Source organism: Scyliorhinus torazame, chromosome 16, assembly GCF_047496885.1.
Source record: "Scyliorhinus torazame isolate Kashiwa2021f chromosome 16, sScyTor2.1, whole genome shotgun sequence".
NCBI classification, from domain to species: domain Eukaryota; kingdom Metazoa; phylum Chordata; class Chondrichthyes; order Carcharhiniformes; family Scyliorhinidae; genus Scyliorhinus; species Scyliorhinus torazame.
In genome coordinates, this window is record NC_092722.1 from 161,773,923 (window position 1) to 161,800,641 (window position 26,719).

The 26,719-nt window shown below is 47.9% G+C and overlaps 1 protein-coding gene and 1 pseudogene across 5 annotated transcripts in view; one reads left to right on the forward strand and one right to left on the reverse strand.

The window, feature by feature from the left end:
• The window catches only part of plpp4 (phospholipid phosphatase 4), a 400,047-nt gene that overhangs the window by 136,735 nt on the left and 236,593 nt on the right, over positions 1-26,719 (forward strand). For all 5 annotated transcript variants that reach the window (XM_072479340.1, XM_072479344.1, XM_072479343.1 and 2 more), the window contains exon 2: positions 8,941-9,049. In XM_072479340.1, coding sequence (XP_072335441.1) covers positions 8,941-9,049 — 109 coding nt within the window. The remainder of the gene's footprint in view (positions 1-8,940; positions 9,050-26,719) is intronic.
• On the reverse strand, positions 1,459-2,080 carry LOC140392447 (nucleoside diphosphate kinase-like; annotated as a pseudogene).

A 26,719-nucleotide genomic window follows, 5' to 3' on the forward strand; every position in this document is an offset into this window, starting at 1 on the left:
ACTTCATTGCAGTGTTAATGTAAGCCTACTTGTGACACTAATAAAGATTATTATAGTTTGTCTGGTAATATGAACTACAATTTTAATGTTTGATTCTGTGGGCTGGATTCTCCGCAAACCGGCGGGGTGCGCCACTTCGGCGCCGAGGAGTGGCGTGAACCACTCCGGTGTCGGGCCGCCCCGAAGGTGCGGAATCCTCCGCACCTTCGGGCCTAGGCCGGCGGCGGAGTGTTTGGCGCCGTGCGAGACGGCATGAAAGGGCTTGGCGTCACGCCAACCGGCGCCGAAGGGCCTCCGCCGGCCATCGCAAGTCGACGCATGCACGGGAGTGGCAGCATGTTCTGGCGTGATCCCAGCGCATGCGCAGGGGGGTTCACCTCCGCACCAGACGCGGCTGAGGCTGACAGCGGCCGGTGCGGAGGGAAAGAGTGTCCCCACGGCACAGGCCCGCCCGCGGATCGGTGGGCCCCGATCGTGGGCCAGGCCACTGTGGGGGCACCCCCCGGGGCCAGATCCCCCCGCACCCCCCTGAGGACTCTGCAGCCCGTCTGTGGAGCCAGGTCCCACCGGTAAGGACGTGTTGTGATTTACGCTGGTGGGACCCGCCGAAAACGGGTGGCCACTCGGCCCATCGCGGGCCGGAGAATCGCCAGGGGGGTCGCTGCCAGGAGCCGGCGAGCGGCGCACCGCGATTCCCGCCCCCGCCAAAACCCCGCCACCGGAGAATTCTGCAGCCAGCGGGGGTGGGATTCACGCTGCCCCCCGGCGATTCTCCAACCCGGCGGAGGGTCGGAGAATCCCGTCCGATATATCAGAATAAAGCAAGACCTCACTGTCTTGTACTGGACAAAAAAAAAGCCTGTGCATTTTCTAACAGTAGAATTAATCCTAAGGTCTGTTTCTCATCAGGAAGAAACATGTTACTTGTGACTATCCAGAATTAATTGTAGTATAGTCAGATTTAGACTTTTTAAGGAGTGTGCAAACTAAATCATCCTTTGTAGGGATTGTAAAAACTTTAGTTCCTTCCCTTTTTTTTTGGACGTGTGCGAAAGAGGTAAGAATTTTATCTCCTTTAGAATCATAAGAAAACACCAGCGGGGTGCAATTCAACATACAAAATGATCGATGCGTAGCACAGTGGTTAGCACTACTGCGTCACAACACCAGGAACCTGGGTTCGATTCCTGCCTTGGGTGATTGTGTGGAGTTTGCACTTTCTCCTCGTGTCTGCATGGACTTCCTCCGGGTGCTCCAGTTTCCTCCCACAGCCCAAGGATTTGCAGGTTAGATGGATTGGCCATGCTAAATTGCCCTTTGTGCCCTGGGATGTGAAAGTTAGGTTACAGGGGATAGGATTGGGAGCAGGGACATGGGCCTCTTTTTGGAGGGTAGTGCAGACTCAATTGCGCTGAATGGCCTCCTTCAACACCGCAGGGATTCTATAATTGCTGCCTATTCTTTTTTTTTTATCTTTCAGTTAATTTATTGCATGGTTATTTGCTTCAACATTCAGAACAAAGGCGCAGGATGAAGACATTATTTAAATTGGTAAAAAATAAAATGTCTGATGACAATTTGGAATGATTCAGACAGGCCGGACCATGGAATGTTTTACTCATAGATCCAGTCCTGGGCACAGTTCTTGTGCTCCACCACCTCACCCGGTTTGAACCAAAGGTTAATCTCCTTCTGTGCACTTGCTACAGAGTCACTTCCATGGATGATATTCCTCCCAGTCTGAATACAGAAATCTCCACGGATTGTGCCAGGTTTGGAGTCGGCTGGGTTGGCAACACTCTACCAGTCTTCACCACGTTCAGACCTTCCCACACCATTGCGACGACAGGACCAGAACTCATATACTTGATCAACTTGGGATAGAAAGTCTGAAAGTTCACAGTAATGCTTTTCAAGCAGATCCACAGGAGCCTGCAGGAACTTCATGGCGACCAGTTTGAATCCTTTCTGTTCGAAGCGTTTGATGATATCCCCGACAATCCCTCTCTGGACACCATCCGGCTTGACCGCGATGAAGGTTTGCTCCTTGTTCCCAGACATTGTTCCTGATCCTGCCGGGTGAAGCTGCGGAAAGGCAATTGCTGCCTATTCTTTACCCGATTCAATTTTCAATTTCATTCTCTTCTTCCATTTTCAAATGTTTGCTGTCAGTATGGTTGTGGCCTTTGCCTTTGTGAAGCTCGTCCAATCTCTAAGTAGAGGTACACAGAGCTGCATGCCTGGTAAATTCCTCCCTTTGGAATTTGTTTTATTGACAGATACATATAATATTGCCATCTGATTCATAGTCAGTCACTTCCCTAATTTTATTAAAATCCCTATCACCCATTTGTCCTTAAACAATAGTCCCAGCTGGTCTTACGTGCTACTTAGTGTCATAATATACACCAGTATATCATGGTGCAGACACACACACTGATGGACACACAGCAAGACCAATCAACACACACAACACCGCAGCCAATCACCAGTTAGAGCACACTTACTATAAAGACAGGGGGCATCAGAGTTCCCACACATTCGGGATGCAGCCTCTCAGAAGGACAGAGCTTACAGCTTGCAGCACAGATCTTCACCATGTGCTGAGTGCATAGACTGGTTAGGACAGGCATAGGTTTTTAGTTTAGTCTAACCCACAGTGAAAGTATGTTCAACAGTTTCTAACTTAATAAAATAGTGTTGTACTATTTTAAATGTTGGTGGCCTGTATGTGTTCCACGGATCCAGAGCACCCAACATTGCACTTAGGGTCCTGGATCCTTTTCTCTCCTGATATTCAGTGAATTAGTTACTTATCCTTCTTGAACCATCTGGGACATAAGATCACAGCAATGTCCTTCCTTCGGGCCCTGTTGTGTGCTGCAGCGCGTGTCTCGCCCCATGTAAACCCCATCTCCTCCAGCTCAGTCGGAGGTTTATTGCCAGCGATCAAAGAGGATTTTAAAAAGACAAGTTGAACATTTTGAATCCTTGAATTTATAGCTTAGGAATTGGCTGGAAAGGTGTCAAATTCACAAAATTCAGCTGCATTTAAAGGGGACACAAATTGAGACAATTTTCAGCAAGTTTTTTCCAATTGAGACAGGCAGAAAGCCTGAAACCAGCTTTGGCACAGCAAAGTTGCATTAATGTAGCTATCCTGGTTACATGTGATTAGTATATAAATAGAAACTGAAATCCAAAGACCTTTTCATGGAGCAGGTACCTGTAAATAATTTGGTGTGATATTGATACATAATGATTCAACATAATTCTTCATGATCTTCAATGCTAAATACGCATGATTAAAATATGCAGGGCACTTGATGGGGAAATACAAGTTAATAGCAAATATTAATAAATCATAGAATCGATCATAGCATTCCTACAGTACAGAAGAAGACCATTCAGATGAGCCAGTCTGTACCGACCCTCTGAAAGAGCATTCTACTTGGGCCCACTGCTCCGTCCTATCCCCGTAACCCCGCACATTGATCATGGCCAATCCACCCAATCTGCACATCCTTGGACTGTCGGAGGAAACCTGAGCACCCAGAGGAAACCCACGCAGATAGGGGGCGAAGGTGCAAATGTTGGCATTTATTGCAAGGGGAATGGAATATAAAGTAGAGGCGTATTTTACTGCAGCTGTACAGGACCAATGGTACCATATCTAGAGTACTGTGCATCAGGTTTGGTCTCCTTATTTGAAAAAAAGGATGTTCAGACACATTTCAGACAAGGTTCACTTGGCTCATTGCTGGGAAGAAAGCTTATATTTTTAAGAAAGATTAAAGAGGTTGGGCCGTTAACCATCGGAGTTGAGAAAAATGAGAGGTGATCTTCCTGAAACAAAAAAATCCTGAAGGGATTTGATAGGGTAGATACCAGAAGCATTGTTCCCTTGTGAGAGACGCCAGAACTGTGGGATGCAGTTTAAGAGGAAGAAGTCTACCATTGAACATGGAGATGAGAATTTTTTCTCTCTCTCAAAGGGTGATTAATATATGGAATTCGCTTTCCCAGAATGTAATGAAGTCTGGACCATTGAATTTATTCAAGGCACAAGTGGGCCTGCGAATTATGTCCATATGTTTTGGGCATGTCCAAAGCTTCGGGGATTCAGGCAGGAGTTTGCTGATGTCATGTCGTAGGTACTGAGGGTAAGGGTGGTTCCCAGTCCAGAGGTGGCGATTTTTGGTGTGTCAGAAGACCCGGGAGTCCAGGGGGCAAGAAAGGCCGATATTTTGATTTCTGCCTCCCTGGTAGCCCGGAGACGGATTTTGTTGACATGGAGGGACTCGGACCCCCAGAAGCCGGGGGTGTGGGTCAGTCACATGGCTGGATTTCTCAGGCTTGAGAAGATCAAGTTGGTCCTGAGGGGATCAATGCTAGGGTTTGCCCGGAGATGGCAGCCGTTTATCGACTTCTTTGGGGAAAAATTAAGCTGTCTGCAGTGGGGGGGGGGGATGGGGGGGTGGTTGAAAATGGGGAGGCATGGGGAGTTGGATAAGGTGGGGGAAGGTTGGTGGAGAATTGGGATTGGGAAATTGTTTATGTAAGCCATGTTGGCTGGGTTTTGTTGTTGGTTTGGTGTATGGTTGCTTACTCTGTTACAATTTATAATATAAATGCCTCAATAAAAATTTTTTTTTTTAATGAATTTATTCAAGGCAGAGTTAGACAAATTTTTGATATCCAAGGGAGTCAAGGGTTATAGAGGAAGGACAGGAAAGTGGAGTTGAGGCATCCCGACCAAATCCGCTATTGAATGGCAGTGTGGGCTCAAAGAGCTGAATGACCTACTACTGCCCCCACGTCCTATGTTCCAATGTTAATTTAAAGCTGTGACGATTTGGTTAAGCCTTGCAAAAAATATGTAATTATTTTAGCTGTGGCAGGGAATGTTCATAACTCACCTCTGCACAGAAAGTGGATCCCTGAATATTAACCTGTCTGTACCTTCTGCCCCACCTACTTGGTTGGAGGAGTATTGCAGCTCTTACAGGTGAAGAAAATCACATTAAACCATCTACACTGGCAGCCAGATTGGAGGAGGCAGAGTGAGAATCAATCACGTCTGTGCACAAATCATCCCTTCACAGTGATGCTGACCAGGATGACTGTGTGATTTATGCTCCAGAATCACTGCTACTGATTCTCATTTGCTTTTGTATAACTTACAGACAGAAAAGCTGCAACATTGCAAAACCTTATTGTTCACTTACTACTACTGAACTGTGACTAAGTTGGGGTTCTAAGAAACATTTATCGATATTGACATTCTCGATTTCACCATCTCTCCAGCCATAGATGCAATTCTAAACTCCTTCCCCGAACTTCCCGTTTATTTTTAAAAAAATTTAAAGTACCCAATTCATTTTTTCCAATTGAGGGACAATTTAGAGTGGCCAATCCATCTACCCTGCACATCTTTTGGGTTGTGGGGGCGAAACCCACGCTAACACGGGGAGAATGTGCAAACTCCCACACGGACAGTGACCCAGAGCCGGGATCGAACCTGGGACCTCAGCGCCGTGAGGCAACAGTGCTAGCCACTGCGCCACCGTGCTGCCCAGAACTTTTATTTAGTGTGTTAAATACATTTACAGCTTAATATTTAGAAAGACTTGTAGAGGCCAACTTACCAAAATCTCAGGAAGGGAAAGCCTTGGGAAAGCGGGCAGCCTAATCATATTCTGTCTTCCAACCTCTTCCATCGAGCAGGAGATACAAAGGTCTGAGAACATGCACTAACAGGTTCAAAAGCAGCTTCTTCCCCGCTGTTACCAGACTCCTGAATGCCTCTCTTATGGACTGATCTAATCTCTTCACACATCTTCTCTGCTGAGTAGTATTACACTCCAGATGCTTCACCCGATGTCTGTGACTATGCATTTACATTGTCACATTGTGTATCGTATGTCCTGTGTTTTTTTCATGTATAGCATGTTCTGTCTGGACTGTATGCAGAAGAATACTTTTCACTGTGCCTCGGTAAATCAAATAAATCAAATCAAATCAAATCCAATCCAAAGGAAATGGATTAATTTCATTTTGACTACCTACCTGTCTTTAAGCTACTTCTGCTCTTGGGGCCTGAGTCACAGTGATTCTGTTAACCTGCCATTCTATGTGAAGGCACCAATCTACTGACAAAATACCTCCCTGCTAAACTTAAGTAATCACAGGCAGAGAAAATGGTACAGGACATTTTACCCTGCTCCCAGGGTGAACCAAAACCACAAAGATAAAGATGACACCCAAAATGGACAAATATAAGGCAATCATTCTGGTATTACGTACTAAAACATATGGGGCAAAACTTTCAACTTTAGGGAAGTATAAAACAATTGTTACAGGATCCTCTTCCAGAAATATTTATGGAATGATGCATTATTTATTTTCTGACATAGTACAAGTTTATTTCATAGTATTTGCAGCGCAGAAGTTTTTTCATAGAATTTACAGTGCAGAAGGAGGCCATTCAGCCCATCGAGTCTGCACCGGCTCTTGGAAAGAGCACCCTACCCAAGGTCCACACCTCCACCCTATCCCCATAACCCAGTAACCCCACCCAACACTAAGGGCAATTTTGGACATTATGGGCAAATTAGCATGGCCAATCCACCTATCCCGCACATCTTTGGACTGTTGAGATTGAGTTGAGAAGTAAAGTTGAGTTCAGATGGAAAACTGTATTGTTAGGAAGACAAATGTTGTTTTAAGGGATTTATATTTGCAATGGTAAACATTAGAAATAAGGTACACTGTTAAGAGGGTTTAATTTAATAGTTCTGTGCCTGGAAGGGTAAAACCTATAGTTAAATTCATGCTGGACAAAGCCGTTTGTATGTGTGGGGGTTGGTTAAGTTCCTACTGTGTTGCTTTTGTTCTTAGAGAGGGCTACAGCATGAAGAATTAATAAAAAGCATAAGTATGTGGAGGTTGCTTAGCAACTGGAGGCCATTGTAAGGATTAAAAAAGCACTTGGAAGTTTTGGTTTAGCCACATTTGTTTGCATTTGGAGGTAGGACCTTGGGAGTGAGCATTTCTCAACTCTGTCAGACGAAAGCCTGGACAGGACGTGAGCTGTAAAGAGTCAGGCTTTCTAAAGTACAAGTTACAGACCAGATAACCTGGGAATTGGGAGTGTTTAAGATGACTGGAGTTAATACGACAGAGACCAAGATATTGTTCAGAAGAATTCAAGAAAGAGTAAATAAAGTGTCCTGAGTTAAAGAGACAATTGTAGTAACCAGATTTAAAGTGGCATAACAGCCTTCAAACGTAAAACAAACGTCTGATGCAATTTTGATATTGTCTGGGAATCGAGATTGTCACTAAAATATCCCACATTTGGAATTATTTCTGGAGTGAGGAACTAAAGACACCGGCAAAACCCACTCCTCAGAGAGCGGGGCGTCCTTTTTTAAGTGTAGCCAGATCTCAAAATCAAGTTGAAGGCCCCTCACACTCCTACCCATGGACATTGCAACCACCCACAGATATAAACAACACCCCCAACACCTGACCCTGGGCGGGCAACCACCACCATCACAAAATGTCCGTGTCACACCCCCCAGCCTCGCACCACTCAGGCAAAGGGTGACGGGGCCCTACCCCAACTATCCTCGTCGGCATTGAGGCATTGCCTCCCCCCTCAAGTAAGCATACCATGCAATCGGGTCACTGAGGGCCACTCCCTGACCTTTAAGGCTTTTAAGACCCCGGTAGCAATGCGGTAAGGTGAATGTTGATCTACTCATTGTCACGAAAAGTCTGCCTATTTACAGAGTACAGTCCTGTTGGGACAATCAACAAGCCGGTCCCTATCGGGGCGGCCTTTATACTGGGTTCTTAAGAATCCAAGCACTGCGGGCCTCCGGCCACTAGCGGGGAAGCTCATAGTCCAATAGTCCCACGGGCAGATCAATCCGGGTATCTCCATGGGCCTGCCCCTTTCAGCCCCCCCTTTCAGGTCCCTCATCATATCACCGTTACAGGTTCCACCCTTCATACTCCCTTCACCCCCCCCTTCATGATCTCCACCCTACGTACCCCTCCCCTTTGCGCCCCCCCCCGTACTTCATACACCCTTTCAGACCTCCCCCCATCGGGCTCACCATTTATGCACCCCTCCCTGGTGAGGGGTTTGCGCTGATTTTCCGGTCGTGAATCACCCGCGGATTCTCTTTTGGCGCCGGCACTTAGCCTCGGGAACGGAGAATTCCGCCCAGGGTCTTTCGAGCCAGGGTTCCACTCTGGGATATTCCCATCCAGTTATAACATCAACCAGAATTGGAACAGTATAGTCAGCATTTTATCACGTACAGTATTACTGCAATGGGAGTCCCAGGTGATGGGACAGAGAACCAAGAGTCCAAAATGATGTCAACGTAGTTCAGGTCTCCTGGCATTCGTCAATCTAACCAATTATCTTCAAACCAAAATCTGCAGTGTAACAAGGCCTTAGTTCCCATTGTACAAATGAAATCTGCCAGATGCTAATCTACTGAAAAGAGTCAAGGTCAAGACAATAAAGAGGAAATGGACTATTTATTCCTGCTTGACTGAAAGAACATTACTAAAGCAAAGTACTCTTTTGTGACACCACATGGTCAATAAGAACAACTTGTTCGAGCTCCTTGTTTGCTTTTTATATTGCTACAATGCTCCATGTAAGAAGGAAATCGGGGAAAATTCAAAGCAGAACAGAGGTAATTGAGTGCACAAGGACCAGGCAGCTAAGGCAGAGACCTGCCCCTGACATTAAACCCATCTTGTTCCTATAAGCATCATCCTAGATAAAGTAAAATATTTTCACGAGTAGACTGGCACTTCAGATTGCCATTCTTCCAGGGAGAAATCTTCTTTTTCCATCGCATCCACCCCCCTCAAACACACACAAATAAACCTTTTCTTCAATTTTCTCCACAGTTTCACAGAATTTCTGGACCCCTTCCAACGGGTTATTCAGCCTGAAGAAATTTGGCTGTACAAAAATCCTATTGTACAGTCAGACCACATACCTACCCGCATTATGTTTGTAAGTACAAAGCTTGATTTTTGACAACAGAAAAATGTCAAGAGTATCAATTTATAGTGATTTGCGGCTGATAGTTCAGCAAGAAGATATCACACTAGGTTGTCTACTGCTAATACCATAAGTGCCTTTTTTTATCTGAATGTATTTTCTGTCGAGGTGTGCATTGTTACCAAGCAATACTGTTAGATAGCAGAGGACCTAAAAATGGGCTGCAATAAAAAGTTCTGTGCAGACAACGGAGAGTGCAGGTGTAATGTTCCAAACTTGTGGGGAGTCTCGTCCAGTGTAGCAAATTCCACAGGGTTCAAGAACCATTTTCTAATTGTTAATTTAAATGGTTGAAAGATCATATACAGCATGTGTACTAACTTTCAATATGCACTCCCTGTGGCTAAGGCTCCATACTGGGAGTGCAAAACCAGAACATTATCCATTAAAAGTGGCAAACGAACATTGCAATTAATATTCAATGAACACGAGGAAACTTGATGTTCCTTGGTACTTTCACTGTACCCTTCCATTGTTTCTGTTTGAGCTTTAGACTGAGCTTTGAAGAGTCCATAATATTTTGAAAAAATGATTAATAGATTTTTGAATCACTTTGAATATTATGTGAATGAAAAGAAAGTAACGTTTTGAACTATCCACTAGTCAGATAATGATTTTTCCGGAGTGCTTTGTCCTTCAGATTTACACAGCTTAGACTTATCTACTGTTCTGATCATTTACCTGTTGTGTCTTTGGTATGTAGATTGGGCTGTGAACTACTTGGAATTAGAAGGAAGTCAATTTTATCTAGATCTTCTGCGGCAAAAGATTTCACATCAACCAAAGCCTTAAGCTTTGACACAGCAGAGTCCAAAAACAATTATTAATTTCTAATATCGATACTTGTTTTTAAAAAAATTGATTTTGCTGTTCCAGTACAACGACAACACGGACATCTACCTGGCAATGTGGAAAATTGCCCAGGTATGCCCCGTACACAAAAAGCAGGACAAATCTAGCACGGCCAATTACCGCCCTATCAGTCCACTCTCAATCACCAACAAAGTGATGGAAGGGGTCATCAACAGTGCTATCAAGCAGCACTTACTTAGTAATAACCTCCTCACTCATGCTCAATTTCAGTTCCGCCAGGCCCATTCAGCTACTGATCTCATTACAGCCTTGGTTCAAACATGGACAAAAGAGCTGAACTCCAGAGGTCAGGTGAGAGTGACTGTCTTTGACATCAAGGCAGCATTCGATCATGCACTAAGGAGCTCGAGCAAAACTGGAGTCAATGTAAATCAGGGGTAAACTCTCCATTGGTTGGAATCATACCCAGCACAAAAGAAGATGGTTGTGGTTGTTGGAGGCCCAACTGTCTTCAGCTTCATCGGATGACCTTCCTTCCAATATAAGGTAAGACGTGGGGATGTTTGCTGATGATTGCACAATGTTCAGCATCATTCCCATCCTCAGGCACTGAAGTAGTCCACGTGCAAATGCAGAAAGACCAGGACAACATTCAGGCTTGGACAAGTTGCAAGTAACAGTTGCGCTACAAAAGTGATAGGAAATGACCATCGCCAATAAGAGAGAATTAAATCATCGCCCCTTGACATTCAATGGCATTACCATCACTGAATTCCCCACTATCAACTATTGACCACAAACTGAACAGGACTAGCTATATAAATACTGTGGTGGCAAGAGCAGGTAAGAGGCTAGGAAACCTGTGACGAGTAACTCACCACCTGACTCCCCAAAGCAAGGCACAAGTCATTTTCCTGGATGAGTACAGCTCCTACAACACTCAACGCCATCCAGGACAAAGCAGTCCATTTGATTGGCACCCCTTCCACAAACATTCACTCCCTCCATCACCAATGCACAGTAGCAGCCAAGTGACATTTGTGACAAATAGAGGATTTTAAGAATATTGGCTTCTAAATATTGGGACAATTTAAGGATTAAAAGCCTCGGGTGGTGGTGTGTTTGACTGCAGTGGTCATGTTTTTAAAAAGGATTTTGTTTTGCTTCTAGGAAACAGCAGGTGAAATTGACTAGCGGAATGTAGTTTGACCGGGGATGTCCCTGTGGAGTTAATGTGCTTTTGCAGCCTGTAGAGATCATTTGTTTTTCAATTTGGAGAGAAGTGGTCATTGCTGGGTGGAGCCCAGGAATGCAGAGAGGCAGTTAGGAGTTTTGGAGAAGCTTTGGGAAAGAGAGGAGCTGAATTCTGATCTGCCTGACAGTGCATGCCCAATTCTCTCATAACAGAATGGTTATAAACGAGTAATAATCTGTAAAGCAGAGCTGTCTCCTCTGTGGACAAGGGAGAAGCTGAAACATGCCAGGTGAACCAGCTTTTGCAGACATTCAGCCAGATTCTAAAGGGGTTCTAATAGGAGCCAAATCTGTTTTATAAAGCAAGTATTACTCTAGGCCATGCTAATTTTAAAATGGATTGAGAGCTGTATGTTTCTTTTCTTGTTGTTTAATGGGAAATTGAGTAGTAGTGTGAAGGAGTAATTATAAGATGTTCTTTTCAGGACTGAAATTAAGAAGTTTAATATTGTATTCATAATAAGGTTTTGTTTTAGAAATACCAACGCCCTATTTCTTTCATGCCATCACTCCTGGAGCAAATCATTCTTTCTGCAGAGTCTTGCAAATAAACAAAAATATTGGGGTTTTGGTGCAGTATCCTAGCCACTATTGGGGTCTTGTCTGGGATCATAATACATCGACAAGATGCACTGCAGGAACTCACCAAGGCTCCTTAGGCTGCACCTTCCAAACCCACGACCGCTACCATCTAGAAGGACACGGGCAGCAGATACATGGGACCACCACCACCCGGGAGTTCCCTTCCAAGTCACTCACCATCCTGGCTTGGAAATATATCGCCGTTCCTTCACTGTCACTGGGTCAAGAACATTGCACTCCCTCTCTAATAGCACACAAGGTGTACCAACACCACATGGACTGCAGCGGTTCAAGAAGGCAGCTCACCACCACCTTCTCAAGGACAAGTAGGGATGGGCAATGAATTCTGGCCTAGCCAGCGAAGCCCATATCCCATAAAAAATGAATTAAAATTGAAACGTGACATTTGATTCAGCTCTTACGGATCGTTGCAATTCCAAAGAACTTTGCCTGGTAATTAAATGAAAATGAATGGTGAGGAATGGAACTGATGCCAAAAACAGGCACAAATCCTGCAGAGCAGTGGCTGTACACCCAGTGTCAGTGGAGGATCAAGCCAGACTCAGCTGCGAGCAATGGTGAAATGCGGTTGGCAAGCTGCCGTTACCAAATGGGGTCCTGCTCTGGATGGCGAGTCGCTGACAGCAGGAAAGCAATGGTTCCTACACTGGGCAATCTGGCGGGTGAGGCCTGAGGGAGCAAAGTGACACTGGGCCAGAGTTAATGTTTTATGGACTCAGGAAGAGAATTTGGGTTTCTCCTGGGCCTGCGGAATAAAAAATGACTATGCGGTGCTCTGTTTTATTACCGAGTGGTCTCTTTAAGAAAAAAAATAATTGATTGGATCGCTTGATGCCTGGCACAAGTAGACATAACTCTGCATGATTGTCCCTAAATTTTACATTTGAGTTTCTAAGGCCAGAAGTCAACCCCCAATTTATGCCCCAGTATGACTTTCTTTGTTGCCCATCCGTGTGGTCAGATTAAGCAAGATTTATTGCCACTTCAGCCTGAATGTTATGGTAGTTTTGGGCAATAGGTTCACATTTACTGGGAAATGGATTGGAATTAAACCGACTTCCTATGAAACCCATTACAGATGTCAAAAATAAAAGAATTTAATTGAATCTGTCTGAGTTTGAGTTGAACATAAGGTCAAGGGAACATTACCCACTAGTTCTTACAAGAACAAAGTTTAATAAAAATCTATTTAATTAAATTCTAACTTCCATTGCAAAGTGTGTAATCACAACCCATCCCCCAGCACAGCCAGACTGAAAGGCGGGCAGCTCCTGGGCTGATTTGTAACAGCTGGAAAAAGAACCATCCCATGCACAGACGATAAGGTCCCAATGCACCAAAAGCAACTTGAAGGTATGAGCAGAATCAAAAGCAATTAATTATATATCATTGTAAGTCGACATAACCGCCCAGGTATTACAACCATCTGAGTTTTGTCCATTATTACATTTTGTGGCTTGAAGTATTGCAATTTTCGGCCACTTGTTATGGATCCAGTTACACAATTTTCTAACCAAGGTGAGTATTACATTTAGGATGACATCGACCCCTACGGGCAATGTGAAGGTGGACAGTATTAGACCACTTTCTCTTCCTCTCTTCCTGTCTGGGATTCTTAACAAGCTAAGAGCAGGAGGGGAGGAATGAAGCAGATCACAAGTCTATTTTATTTGTCCTTATTCACACAAACTATTTATTGCCCATACCTAGTTGCCCTGAGAAGGTGTAGGCTACTCTTCTCCTTGAACTGCTGCCCTCTTTGTGCTCTCACATTGTCATTGTTGTTGACTCTCAGAATCATAGCCAACATCTCATACCCACCATAGATGTGAGTGTCATGATATGCTAACATGCAACCAATGAACACTCAGAATAGGACACAACCAATGGGCAGTCAGGACACTCAGAGGTGGCATCACCACAAGGGGGCATGACATAAACACTATAAAAGGGATGAGGCACTCACACCCTGTCTCTTTCCCCAAACAGACATCTAGAGAGTTAGACAGGGTTGATCAGCAGCATCACACCCCAGCAAATGGCTTAGAGCAAGCTGGTACAGTTAGACGGAGTTACTACAGTTAGATTAGCAGAGAGTCGAACTCATTTAAGAATTGTGTTAATAGTTCCATAAACACGTTGAACTCATTTCAGAGTCTGGAGCATCCTTTCGTTAAGACTGCATCAAGAAGCTGCCTGTGTTATCCGAAGCAGCATAACACAACAGGGAGCACAATGGTAGATGGTCAGAACGGCTTGGGTATGGATGGCATTGAATCGCAAGCTTTGTATGAAACAAAGGAATGGCAGGAGTACGGACATTCAAACCTTAGAATGAGGTTCAATCTAGTCGTGTTACGACACTAGGATACCCGTGAAAGAAGAGTTAAGTAGTCCAGCAACTGGTTCGAATGAAGCCCTCTAGCTCTACTATATAAATAGTGCTAAAAAGGCACGGTCACGTGATCACCCTGAATGTGGGAAGCTTGTTCTATGAGGCACGTTTTGATATGGGCACTTGAGAAGAGTTACAATTTGAATTGGCAATTATGCTGCCATTTTGCAGCATAGGCCTGTATGTTAAGCTTAGAAAGAGCCTAGTATGCAGCATGAGTCAAAATGTAACTGAGCGGCCTGAATACTCTGCTTGCTGACAAAGCTGGCTAATCTTGACAGACCAAATGAAGCTGTTAACCTTTTGCCCGTCTGCGCCAGGTATTCTGGATGTTGGGGATGCATCTCTACTAGCGCATTTCGTCTGACTGCAGGGCACTCTCTTGTGCTGGTGAAAACTGTCATGATATTCAAAATCACACATCATGATAGATAGACCAACAGACCAATTAGCACACATAACACGACAGCCAATCACAGACAAGAGCAGACACAGTATAAGACAAGAAACACAACACCTGGTGGACAGTTCATCTGGAGACAAGGACAAGGACAGGACCTGATTAACAAGACACTCTCACTGTCACCACGTGCTGAGTACCAAGACAGATCTGTAAATAACAAGTTAGAATAAAACTGCGTTGTACAAATCGCAACCGTGTTGGTTCATCTGTACCTCAGAGCACCCAACACCACATGATACCAGTGAGTGGATCGATACCTGCCAGCAAATCTGCCATCCTGAGCCATGGACACCCACAACAAACCGCAGCCATTGCAAGTCGCTGGGAACCTGGGCACCAATTGGAAGCTCTTCAAGCAGCGATTCGAACTGTTCATGCGAGCCAACGAAAAACAGGGTGCCTCGGACGAAACAAAGATTGCCATGCTCCTCACTACCGCAGGTCAGCACGCCATCGATGTATACAACTCCTTGGTGTTCGCGGAAGACGAGAACAAATCTAAGTATGACACGTTCCTCCTCAAGCTCGACCAGCACTTCAACGTTGAGGTCAATGAAAGCTTTGAGAGGTATATCTTTCAGCAACGCCTGCAAGGTAAGGATGAGCTCTTTCAACCCTTTCTGACGCACCTCCGCATACTCGCGCAGTCCTGCAGTTACGGCACCACCTCAGAGTCCATGATCCGGGACCAGATCGTTTTTGGCATTGCCTCCAGTGGCCTACGCCAGCAGCTTCTTAAAATTAAAGGCCTGACCTTAGCATCTGCAGTTGAAGCCTGTGTCCTGCATGAAAATGCAACCAGCCGCTTTGCCCAATTTCAGGCGACCGAATCGGCACGGAGGGGGTCCCAAGCGATCGAATCGGCAAGCCAGGCCGCCCACGAGGCCGAACGCATCCAGGCAATCGAGTTTCTCCCGGCCCGCGGCCCGGACGAGGGCAGCCGTTTTGCGCACTTTTTGAGGTCTCCCTCGTTTGTGCGCGCCAAAACCAACGGCAACATCAAGGGACGCACTGCGCAGGCGCGCCCGACGCAAGACCGAACTGCTCCTGCGCAGTGGCGTCACGAACGCCATGACGTCATGACGTGCGGCAACTGTGGAGCTGCACATTTAAAAGGGCAATGTCCTGCAAAAACCTGACAATGCCTACGCTGTGGCAGGATGGGCCACTACGCTGCCTACTGTCGAGCGGTTCAACTGATGGATCCTCCACATCTCCGACAACCTCGCAGACACGTGTGAACCATCCAGCCTCCACATCAGGACATCCAACCCAACGACACAGAACCGGGTCAACACCATCAATCCGGCCGATGAATGGTGTGCCACCCTGGCGGTCAACCCGAATTCGTCGCCCACTTACTAGACTGGACTTATGAGACTGTTCACACGTCAAAGTTTAGCAACTATTGTATTGTAACATTTTACTGTTTTATCGTTCCAGATCTCGTTTGACCGGACCACACTTCAAAGTTTTTCTTCTTTTGTTATGGTACAACCTCGTTAGCAGGCCACACCTGACATCGCCCCATGTATATAGTTACGCCACATGTACATGCTGTAAATATCACGCACACACACCTTTAGCTGCACTCAGGACACATTCATATTTATAACCACGTAGGCACATAATCTTGTAAAAAAGGGGGGATGTCATGATATTCAAACACACACATCATGATAGATAGACCAACAGACCAATTAGCACACATAACACGACAGCCAATCACAGACAAGAGCAGACACAGTATAAGACAAGAAACACGACACCTGGTGGACAGTCCATCTGGAGACAAGGACAAGGACATGACCTGATTAACAAGACACTCACACAGTCACCACGTGCTGAGTACCAAGACAGATCTGTAAATAACAAGTTGGAATAAAACTGCGTTGTACCAATCGCAACCGTGTTGGTTCATCTGTACCTCAGAGCACCCAACACCACAAAAACATCTCTTGAGAAATGAAATGAAATGAAAATCGCTTATTGTCACAAGTAGGCTTCAAATGAAGTTACTGTGAAAAGCCCCTAGTCGCCACATTTCCGGCGCCTGTTCGGGGAGGCTGGTACGGGAATTGAACCGTGCTGCTGGCCTGCCTTGGTCTGCTTTCAAAGCCAGCGATTTAGCCCTGTGCTAAACAGCCCCTTCTTCATTGCCTTCCATTTCAGAGAACCTCTAAACAGGCATCAAAAATATTAAACTGATCCTTTCTTCAGTCAATTCTTCTCTGTTTAGCAAAAAAAGAAGCCAACCCTTTAAGTAGCAGCTGCAGGCTTCAGGAGCTGCAATTGTGCATTATGTCCTTACCATTTCACAAGCTCCATGGACAGCTCCACCGGGCCAGGAGCTTGCAAAGAATATGTAGGATATCTATGAGTTAGACCTAATGCAATTTTGGTAGGTATTACGCTCACTGCTGTAAAGTCCTGCTGCTTTAGAACCATGGATATTTCTCATTCAGTAAAGGTCCCACATGCATTGAAACTACCAGTGTAAGGGGCCTATCAAATGAGTGAAGGATTAAGTATATGGTTAGAGTCATACTTACTGTCACAGTTTAGAATTTTCTTTCAATGAAAGTAGACTCCAACTGTCATGCCAACCTTCCTTCAGGCATATAAGGTGGTAAAGGAGGCTTATAGAATCATTTCCTTTACTATAGAATACAAAAGAAGGGATGTAATGCAGGAACTGTGTAAAATTCTGGTTAGGGACACAACTGGAGTTTTATGTACTGTCCTGGTCACCACATTACAGGAAGAATAATTGCTCCGCAGACAGTGCAGAGGAGATTTTCAAGAATGTTGACTGGGCTTGAAAATTGCAGCTGTGCGGATCGACTGGGTAGGCCACGGCTATTTTCTGTAGAACAGAGGAGGCTGAGGGGTGACTTGATTGAGCCGTACAAACTTATGAGGGGCCTAGATAGTGTAGACCGGGATTATTTGTTTCCCTTCGCAGAGAGGTGATGCACGATCAATTGCACAAAGACGAGAGGTGAATACAACTGAGGCTTTATTGCTCTAAGATGTGTGGCCTCCCACAGCAGCGGGCAAAATGGCTGCTGCACGGAGGACAGACATATTTATACACCGCCAACTGGGCGGAGCCAGTAGGCAGGGATTACCGTTGTATCTGTAGTACAGGTCCTACCATACATCACCTAATATAGGCGCAGTAGTGGTTTACCACATTCACCCCCTGTTAAAATTGAGTCCGGCGGGGGTGGTGGAGAATTATATACAACAACTGAATTTTACATGTACAATTTCTGTGAGAAAAAAAATGTCTTTTGAAGTCCAGTGGACCAGTTAGAGATTCAACCGGTCTGGGGCCTTGATATGCCGCTGGGAGCGACGTAGTGGTGGCGGCGATGCCAATGCTGGTCTGGTCTTCGGTGACTCTGGGAGCGTGCCAAAATCTTCTTCATCCTCAGGCGTGGGCAGGGCGAGGATAGATGATCCTGGGGGGGTTGCTGCTGGGAGCGCCGGGGGAGGGGAGGGTGGCGCCGGGCAGGAGGGTTGTGTGTGTGTGTGACCTGCTGGTGCCAGGTCCCTGAGGGAGACAGTATCCTGGCGGCCGTCGGGTTACGCCACATAGGCATACTGGGGGTTCGCATGGAGCAACTGCACCCTCTCCACCAACGGGTCCGCCTTGTGGATCTGGACGTGCCTACGGAGAAGGACGGGTTCTGGAGCTGCGAGCCAAGTCGGGAGCGACACCCCGGATGTGGACTTCCTGGGGAAGGCAAAGAGACGTTCATGGGGTGTGTTGTTAGTGGCGGTGCACAGGAGTGACCGAATGGAGTGTAGTGCATCAGGGAGGACCTCCTGCCAGCGGGAGGCCGGGAGGTTCCTGGACCGTAGGGCCAGTTGGACGGCCCTCCATACCTATCCCGTTCTCCTTCTCTACCTGTCCGTTTCCCCGGGGGTTATAGCTTGTTGTCCTGCTGGAGGCGATACCCCTGCTGAGCAGCAACTGACGCAGCTCATCACTCATAAATGAGGATCCCCTGTCACTGTGGATGTAGGCGGGGAAACCGAACAGAGCGAAGATTGTGTTGAGGGCTTTGATGACGGTGGCAGACGTCATGTCGGGGCATGGGAGGGCGAAGGGGAATCTGGTGTACTCATTTACCACACTGAGAACATACGTGTTACGGTCGGTGGAGGGGAGGGGCCCCTTGAAATCCACGCTGAGGCGCTCAAAGGGGCGGGAGGCCTTCACCAGGGATGCACGGCCCGGCTGGTAGAAGTGTGGCTCGCACTCCGCACAGACCTGGCAGTCCCTGGTGTCTGTCTGTACTTCCTCGACGGAGTAGGGCAGATTGAGGGCCTTTATAAAATGCTACAACCATGTGACTCCCGGGTAACAAAGGCTGTCGTGCAGGGCCCGGAGTCGGTCTACTTGTGCGCTGGCACATGTACCTCGGGATAGGGCGTCTGCGGGCTCGTTGAGCTTGCCGGGGTGATACATAATCTCGTAATTGTAGGTGGAGAGCTCGATCCTCCACCTCAACATCTTATCATTCTTGATCTTGCCCCGCTGTGTGTTATTGAACATGAAGTCTACCGACCGTTGGTCAGTGAGGAGAGTGAATCTCCTGCCGGCCAGGTAATGCCTCCGACGCTGCACAGCTTCAATGATAGCTTGGGCCTCTTTTTCGACGGATGAGTGCCGAATTCTGAGGCATGGAGGGTGCGGGAAAAGAATGCCACGGGCCTGCCTGTCTGGTTGAGGGTGTCACGGCAAGGGCGACGTCCGATGCGTCGCTTTCTACTTGGAAAGGAAGTGTTTCATCTACAGCGTGCATTGTGGCCTTGGCAATATCAGCTCTGATCCGGGCGAAGGCCTGTTGGGCTCCTGCCGTCAGGGTGAAATGAGTGGACTGTATGAGTGGGCGGGCCTTGTCCGCCAAGTTTGGGACCCACTGAGCGTAATACGAGAAGAACCCCAGGCAGCGTTTGAGGGCCTTGGGGCAGTGGGGGAGGGGAAGCTCCATGAGGGGGCGCATGCGGTCGGGATCGGGCCCCAGAACTCCGTTCTGGACCACGTAGCCGAGGATTGCTAAGCGGTTTGTACGGGACACAAACTTCTCCTTGTTGTACGTGAGGTTGAGGAGAGTGGCGGTGCGGAGAAATTTAGCGAGGTTGGCGTCGTGGTCCTGCTGATCATGGCCGCAGATGGTCACATTGTCTAGGTACGGAAACGTAGCCCGCAAGCCGTACCGGTTGACCATTCGGTCCATCTCCCTTTGGAAGACCGAGACCCCGTTGGCGATGCCAAAGGGAACCCTTAGGAAGTGATAGAGGCAACCGTCTGCCTCGAAGGTGGTATATGGCCGGTCCGATTTACGGATGGGGAGCTGGTGGCAAGCGGATTTCAAGTTCACCGTTGAGAAGACCCGGTACTGTGCAATCTGGTTGACCATGTCAGATATGCAAGGGAGGGGGTACGCATCGAGCTGCGTGTACCTGTTGATGGTCTGGCTGTGGTCCACAACCATTCGATTTTTCTCCCCAGACTTAACCACTTAATGACTCCATCCTGAAGCAACCGCTGGACCTCGGACCTGATGAAGGCCTTAACCTGGATGCTGTACCGTCTGCTCCTGGTGGCGACGGGTTTGCAATCTGGAGTTGGATTGGCAAAGAGGGAAGGAGGATCGACCTTTAGGGTCGCGAGGCCGCACACAGTGAGGGGTGGTAAGGGTCTGCCGAATTTAAGGGTCAGGCTCTGGAGGTGGCACTGAAAATCTAGGCCAAGGATAAGTGCAGCACAGAGGTTAGGGAGGATGTAGAGGCGAAAACCGTGGAACTCTACGCCTTGGACTGTGAGCGTGACCGTGCAGTACCCCCGGATCGCTACGCGATGGGATCCGGAGGCCAGGGAGATACTTTGATTGGTAGGGTGTACCTTAAGGGAGCAGAGCCTTACCGTATTTGGATGTACAAAGCTCTCGGTGCTCCCGCAGTCCAGTAGGCAGGAGGTCACGTGGCCATTGACTTTCACGCTGGTGGATGCGTTAGTCAGAGTGTGTGGTCTGGACTGGTGGATTACCATGGATGCGAGTCGTGGTTGATCGTCGGGTAGTGAGGCGGCCGCTGAGTCGGGGTCCTGAAACGCCGTTTGTCTCCGTGTGCTGCGGGGTGGACAAGATTGCGGTGCCCAGAGGTCCCGAGGGTCACAAAATAGCGGCGCCCATGGAACGCACGTGTTGTGCGGGGGAGAAGATGGCGGCTCCCATTGTTCACACATGGCCTGGGAAGGAGGGGAGGATAGCGGCACCCATTGTCCATGACCGGGGGTGGGTGGGGGCGACTGCTGCCGCTGAGCGGGCCTGGCACACCGCTGCGTAGTGGCCCTTCTTCCCGCAGGCCTTACAAAGGGCAGCGCGGGCCGGGCAGCGTTGGCGGGGGTGTCTTTGTTGGCCGCAAAAATAGCATCGGGGCCCCCCGGAGATCACTGGCTGGCACGTCGCGCAGGCGTACTGGGTGGGTAGCGCCCCCGCTGGGGCTGCTGCCTGTGGGGCCCATGAAGCGTAGGACGAGTGGGCTGCGCGTTTGGGGGCGTAGGACTGTACATTGCGCAGGGCGACCGTCATGGAAAACGCTAGTGTTTTAGTCTCTGCGAGGTCGCACGTGGCCCCTTGTAGGTGCCACTGCCTGATAACATCGGACCCAATCCCAGTTACAAAAGTGTCCCTCGTAAGGAGATCTGAGTGCTCCTTAGCTGTAACGTCCTGGCAGTCACATTCCCGAGCTAGTGGGATCAGGGCCCTCCAGAAGTCCTCGATTGACTCACCAGGTAGTTGAGTACGCGTTGCGAGCGCGTGTCTGGCGAAGAGCGTGTTCGTCTTCTGCTCATAACTCTCTTTGAGTCGAGTCATAGCGTCAGCGTAATTGGGCGCATCCTGGATCAGTGGGAAGATTTTAGAGTTGCGTCTGGACCACAAGATTTGAATCTTCTGAGCCTCTGGAACAGGGGTCGGCGCCGCGTTGATATACGCTTCAAAGCAAGCTAGCCAGTGCTGGAAGTCCTTTCTGGCATCGATTGCGTGTGGATCCAGCTGCAGTTGATCTGGTTTAATCCGGAGGTCCATCTTCTGAATCAGATACTAATAAATTGAGGCACGATCAATTTGGCTGGAGACGAAGTTGAATTCAAACTGAGGCTTTATTAGTATCTGAAGTGTGGCCTCACACAGCAGCTGACGAAATGGCTGCGAGCTGAAGGCCACGCATATTTATAACCCGGCTCCTTGGCGGAGCTAGCATGCAGGGGCCCAGGTGAACCTGTAGTGCAGGTTCTACCGTACAACCCTTAATATAGGAACACAGTGGTTAACCACAGGGTCCATGGTTCGATTCCTGCTTGGATCCCTGTCTGTGTGGAGTCTGCACATTCTCCCCATGTCTGCATGGGTTTCCTCCGGGTGCTCCGGTTTCCTCCCACAAAAACGAAAGACATGTCTGTTAGGTCAACAGGACATTCTAAATTCTCCCTCAGAGAGTTTTCGCAGGGAATTTTCACAGTAACTTCATTGCACTGTTAATGTAAGCCTACTTGTGACACTAATAACGATTTTTATTATTAGACAGTTGCTATCCCTGTTCACAGACATCACAGATCCCCTGTGGAGTATGCTGCACTGAAATGCGTTTTGTAATTACCATGGGCGGGATTCTCCTAAACGACGGCTTATTGTTGATGCTGGTGTAAACACCGTTTGATGCCGGCGTCAATGGGTCCCTTGTCCCAGCGATTCACTTAACTGAAGGGGGCCAGCAGGGTGCCGGAGTGCTCCGGGCAGCTCCGGCTGCCGATACGGGGCCCTGCACATCCGGCCGCGGGTCCGGCAACATGGCGGACCCATACAGTGGGCCGGCCCCACAAAATAGCCCCCCCCCCCCCGATCACGCGCGCCTGCCGATCGTGGCCCCTGATCCGAACCCAGGCCGTCCTGGAGGATCCCCCCTCCGTGACGGATCCTCCTGCCCCCCACCAGGGTGGCTGCGGCAGCCGCCACTCCGGGTGCCCGCTGGATGGAACCATGTTAGAACCATGCCAGCGGGAATTCGGCCAGCTGGCGGCGGACGATCGCCGCGGGGGCCTCTTTCAATGGCCCCCGACCGGCGCCGCGTCGACCACGCTCGCGCGACAGGCACCGATCCTCCGGTCTGCGGAGAATCGCGGGAAGACGTCGGACCCGATCGCGGGTCTGACATTCCATTCTCCGCCCCCGCGACGAGCGCGATTTCGGGGCGGAGGCTCGGAGAATCCCGGCCCACATGTTTCAGAGCAGAATTCCACAGAAAATCTGTGGACGAGTGTAGGTGTAAGTTCATTCACTACTGACCATACAATGCAGGTCAATGTGTTTTCCTTAATTCTTTTCCAGGTTCACTGCATTACCTGTGTGCTCAGATCTAGGATGAGTATCATTAGAGATAAACTGTTCAACGTATTGATGATAAAACAGCACATTGTAAATATTGATAGCAACATTTGTATTCAATTGACTCAAAGAAAAATGTTGTGGCTTTCTATAAACACACAGCAGTGATATGATACTTGTACAAAATACTATACGAACCAAATCGACCAATTCTAACCCAAAGGATTCTGAACTCATTTCAAATTGAAATTCTGTTCTCTCAGTAGCTGAGCTACAACCTTGGTACGATCACAAATAAATGAGCAGGAATGTATACATGAGCAATGAATGACACTGAACATGATTTCATAACAGTAGTGCATCCATTATTTATGTCACACAAGAGTAGGAGATCTATCGGGTGCTGCTCCTGAACTGCCTGCGGTCATTTTAATTTCAGTGATTGAAATCATATTTCCATCCCATTAACTGTATTCATTCATTTTGAGACTCAGTCTATCTACCAGTAGCTACGATTCTTCTTACTTTGTGTGTTCAAAAGATAAACTGCAAAAATACCTTTTAATCCACTTGAACCTGAAACAACGTGTTCCTTGATGTTAAAACAAACTCCACTTACAGTCGCTTGGTAGTACTCAATTGAACATTGCTGAAAAGAGAGACATGTTGCTGAACCTTTTCTCTTGCACTCTTCAGGACAAACACAAGAATGGAAAATTTCAAATGGTCACAACAATTTATACCAGAGGAGAACAGAGTCCTGATTGTTTGGCAAGTCGATTCTGGCTGAGGTGTTGCCAGGAGAAAGCAACGTGGAACTATAGGCTGGATTAATTCAAAAAACGCACATGGCTTGAGCATATTGTTTTTATTTATCGAGAACAGGGACGTCATTCTCCGACCCGGCGGAAAAATGCCCCCGGTACCGGAGATTGGGCGGGGGCGGGAGTCGGGCCACGCCGGTTGGCGGGACCCCCCGCTCAATTCTCCGGCCCGGATGGGCCGAAGTCCCGCCCAGAAATTGCCTGTCCCGCCGGCGTAAATCAAAGCTGGTATTTACCGGTGGGACCAGGCGGCGTGGGCGGGCTCCGGGGTCCTGGGGGGGGCGCGGGGCGATCTGACCCCGGGGGGGGTGCCCCCACGGTGGCCTGGCCCGCGATCGGGGCCCACCGATCCGCGGGCGGGCCTGTGCCGTGGGGGCACTCTTTCCCTTCCGCCTCCGCCACGGTCTCAACCATGGCGGAGGAGGAAGTGACTCTCCCCACTGCGCATGCGCGGGAAACTGTCGGCGGCCGCTGATGCTCCCGCGCATGCGCCGCATTTCCGCGCCAGCTGGCGGGGCAACAAACGCCATTTCCGCCAGCTGGCGGGGCGGAAATCCCTCCGGCGGCGGCCTAGCCCCTCAATGTTGGGGCTCGGCCCCCAAAGATGCGGAGCATTCCGCACCTTTGGGCCGGCGCGATGCCCGTCTGATTGGCGCCGTTTTGGGCGCCAGTCGGCGGACATCGCGCCGTTGGGGGAGAATTCCGCCCCTGGTCTCTGTATATGAATATATTTCACTTCAAATTGGGTCATGTTACAAATTTGATTATGTGGTATTAGAGAGCGTTTTTAAAGGAGAAAAGAGATGTAGAGAAATGGTATAGGGAGGGTATATCTTGGGCCTAGACAGCGAAAGGCACAGCCGCCATTCGTGGAGGAATTAAAATTGGAGATGCAAAAGAGGCCTAAATTGGAGGAGCGCAGGTATCTCGGGGGTTGTGAGGCTGGAGGAGATTACAGAGTTGGGAAGCAGCTTGGAGGGACTTATAAACAAGGTGGAGAATTTTAACGTTGAGTGATTGCTTAGCTAAGAGCCAGTGAGCGCAAAGGTGATGGGTAAATGTATATACAGCCTATGAAGGACAGGACCAGAATGTGGACCATGACCTCTTGGAGCACCAGGGGAAGTTTAATGTGGTAGTTGTCAGGGATTCAATGGTTAAGGGAACATTCTTCTGTAAGCAGGATCAGGAAGTACCACATGGTTCACTGCCTACCTGTTACCAGGATGAGGGATGTGTGGAACCAGCTGGAAAGGATATTAACAATGTAGCCTCTATGAACTATTGACGTCACTCACTGCTCCCACTCATCACCGCACCCTCCTTTATTCACCTACCAACAGTGTTTATCAAGCACAACTCTTAGTCCTAAATACATACATAGCCTTACCTCACCCTTACGAACTCAGCATTACAACCAGCCACAAATTGGCATCTCTCCCCTTACATAAATTGCCAGGCAGTCAACTATGACAGGCACATGACCCAAAAACATTGCACCACACCCATTCACAAACTTCCCTTCTGATTGCGGGATAAGTTGGGCCGTAATAAAGACGGCAATATCTAACTGACAGGCTGGGCCAGCTGCGTGTCCTCACCACAGTGGAGGTCACATTGCTGGCAAACATTGGCGTGTCCTTGAGTGAAACTGTGGCCAACGGCACAGCACAACCTTGGTTCTGAACTAATCCTTGTCACCTCAACTGGTTGCCATGCCACTTCTGTGGGATGCGAACTAGTTGTCCCAACTGTAAACTTGGCAATTCCATACTTCATTGATATCACGCTTGTTGGTCATCTATCCTTGCAGTTTTAAAAGTTGCCCTCGTGTTTCTGAGAGAGTAGAATGGGTAAGAGTGGATACATTGGTACGCACTGGTAGGCCAAATCTGAGCTCTGCCAGTGATGGAAGAGTTGTATTTAAAGGCTATGTAACGCTGTCAGATGTAGGGGCGGCAGTTGACACAGTGTTTAGCACTGCTGCCTACAGCGCCGAGGACCCGGGTTCGATCCCGGCCCCCCCGAGTCACTGTTTGTGTGGAGTTTGCTCATTCACCCTGTGTCTGCGTGGGTTTCACTGCCACAACCCAAAGATGTGCAGGTGAGGTGGATTGGCCACGCTAATTTGCCCCTTAATTGGAAACAAATAATTGGATACTCTCAATTGAAGAAAAAACTCTCTCAGATGTAACATTGCCATGTGTAGATCTTGCTTGTTCTACCTACATTTGGAAAGTAGGGATTTTACCGCGTGAGCCATTTGTTCAGCCAAACTGTTAAATATATGGTATTGAGGTGAAGAAGTGTGATCGATATTCCATTTCTCACACATATCCTGAAATAGTTTGCCAATAAGTTGTAGACCATTGTCCATTATAATCTCTTTCAGCACACCAAATAAACTGAAAAAAGCACTTAGATTGTACATGACATTTCTGCTTGACATACTGTGCAATTGTCGAAGGATGGGGTGTTTGGTAAAGTAGTCGACAATAATGATGAAGTAAGTGCCATGGACATGAAAGAGTTCAGGTTCAATTTTGGACCAAGGATAGATAGGAACGTGATGTGGAATTAATGTTTCTTTGTGCTGACTTGGTATTTTCTCTTGACAAGCCTCACACTGCTTGACATCAACTTCAATTTCATTGTTCCTACCCGGTCAACAGGCTGTGTTCTCTTGCGAGTCTTCTAGTCTGATCTATGGCCATGTGTGATTGATGAAGTTGTTGAAGAATAGAATATCAATTCACATAGTTTCCGGGGAATGGCAGCAACAACACTCATGACTGTGAGCAAGTGGTTTGAGTGGAACCCTTCAAGTCACAGCTTCAAGTCTTCATTACATTCAATGCCACCCATTGT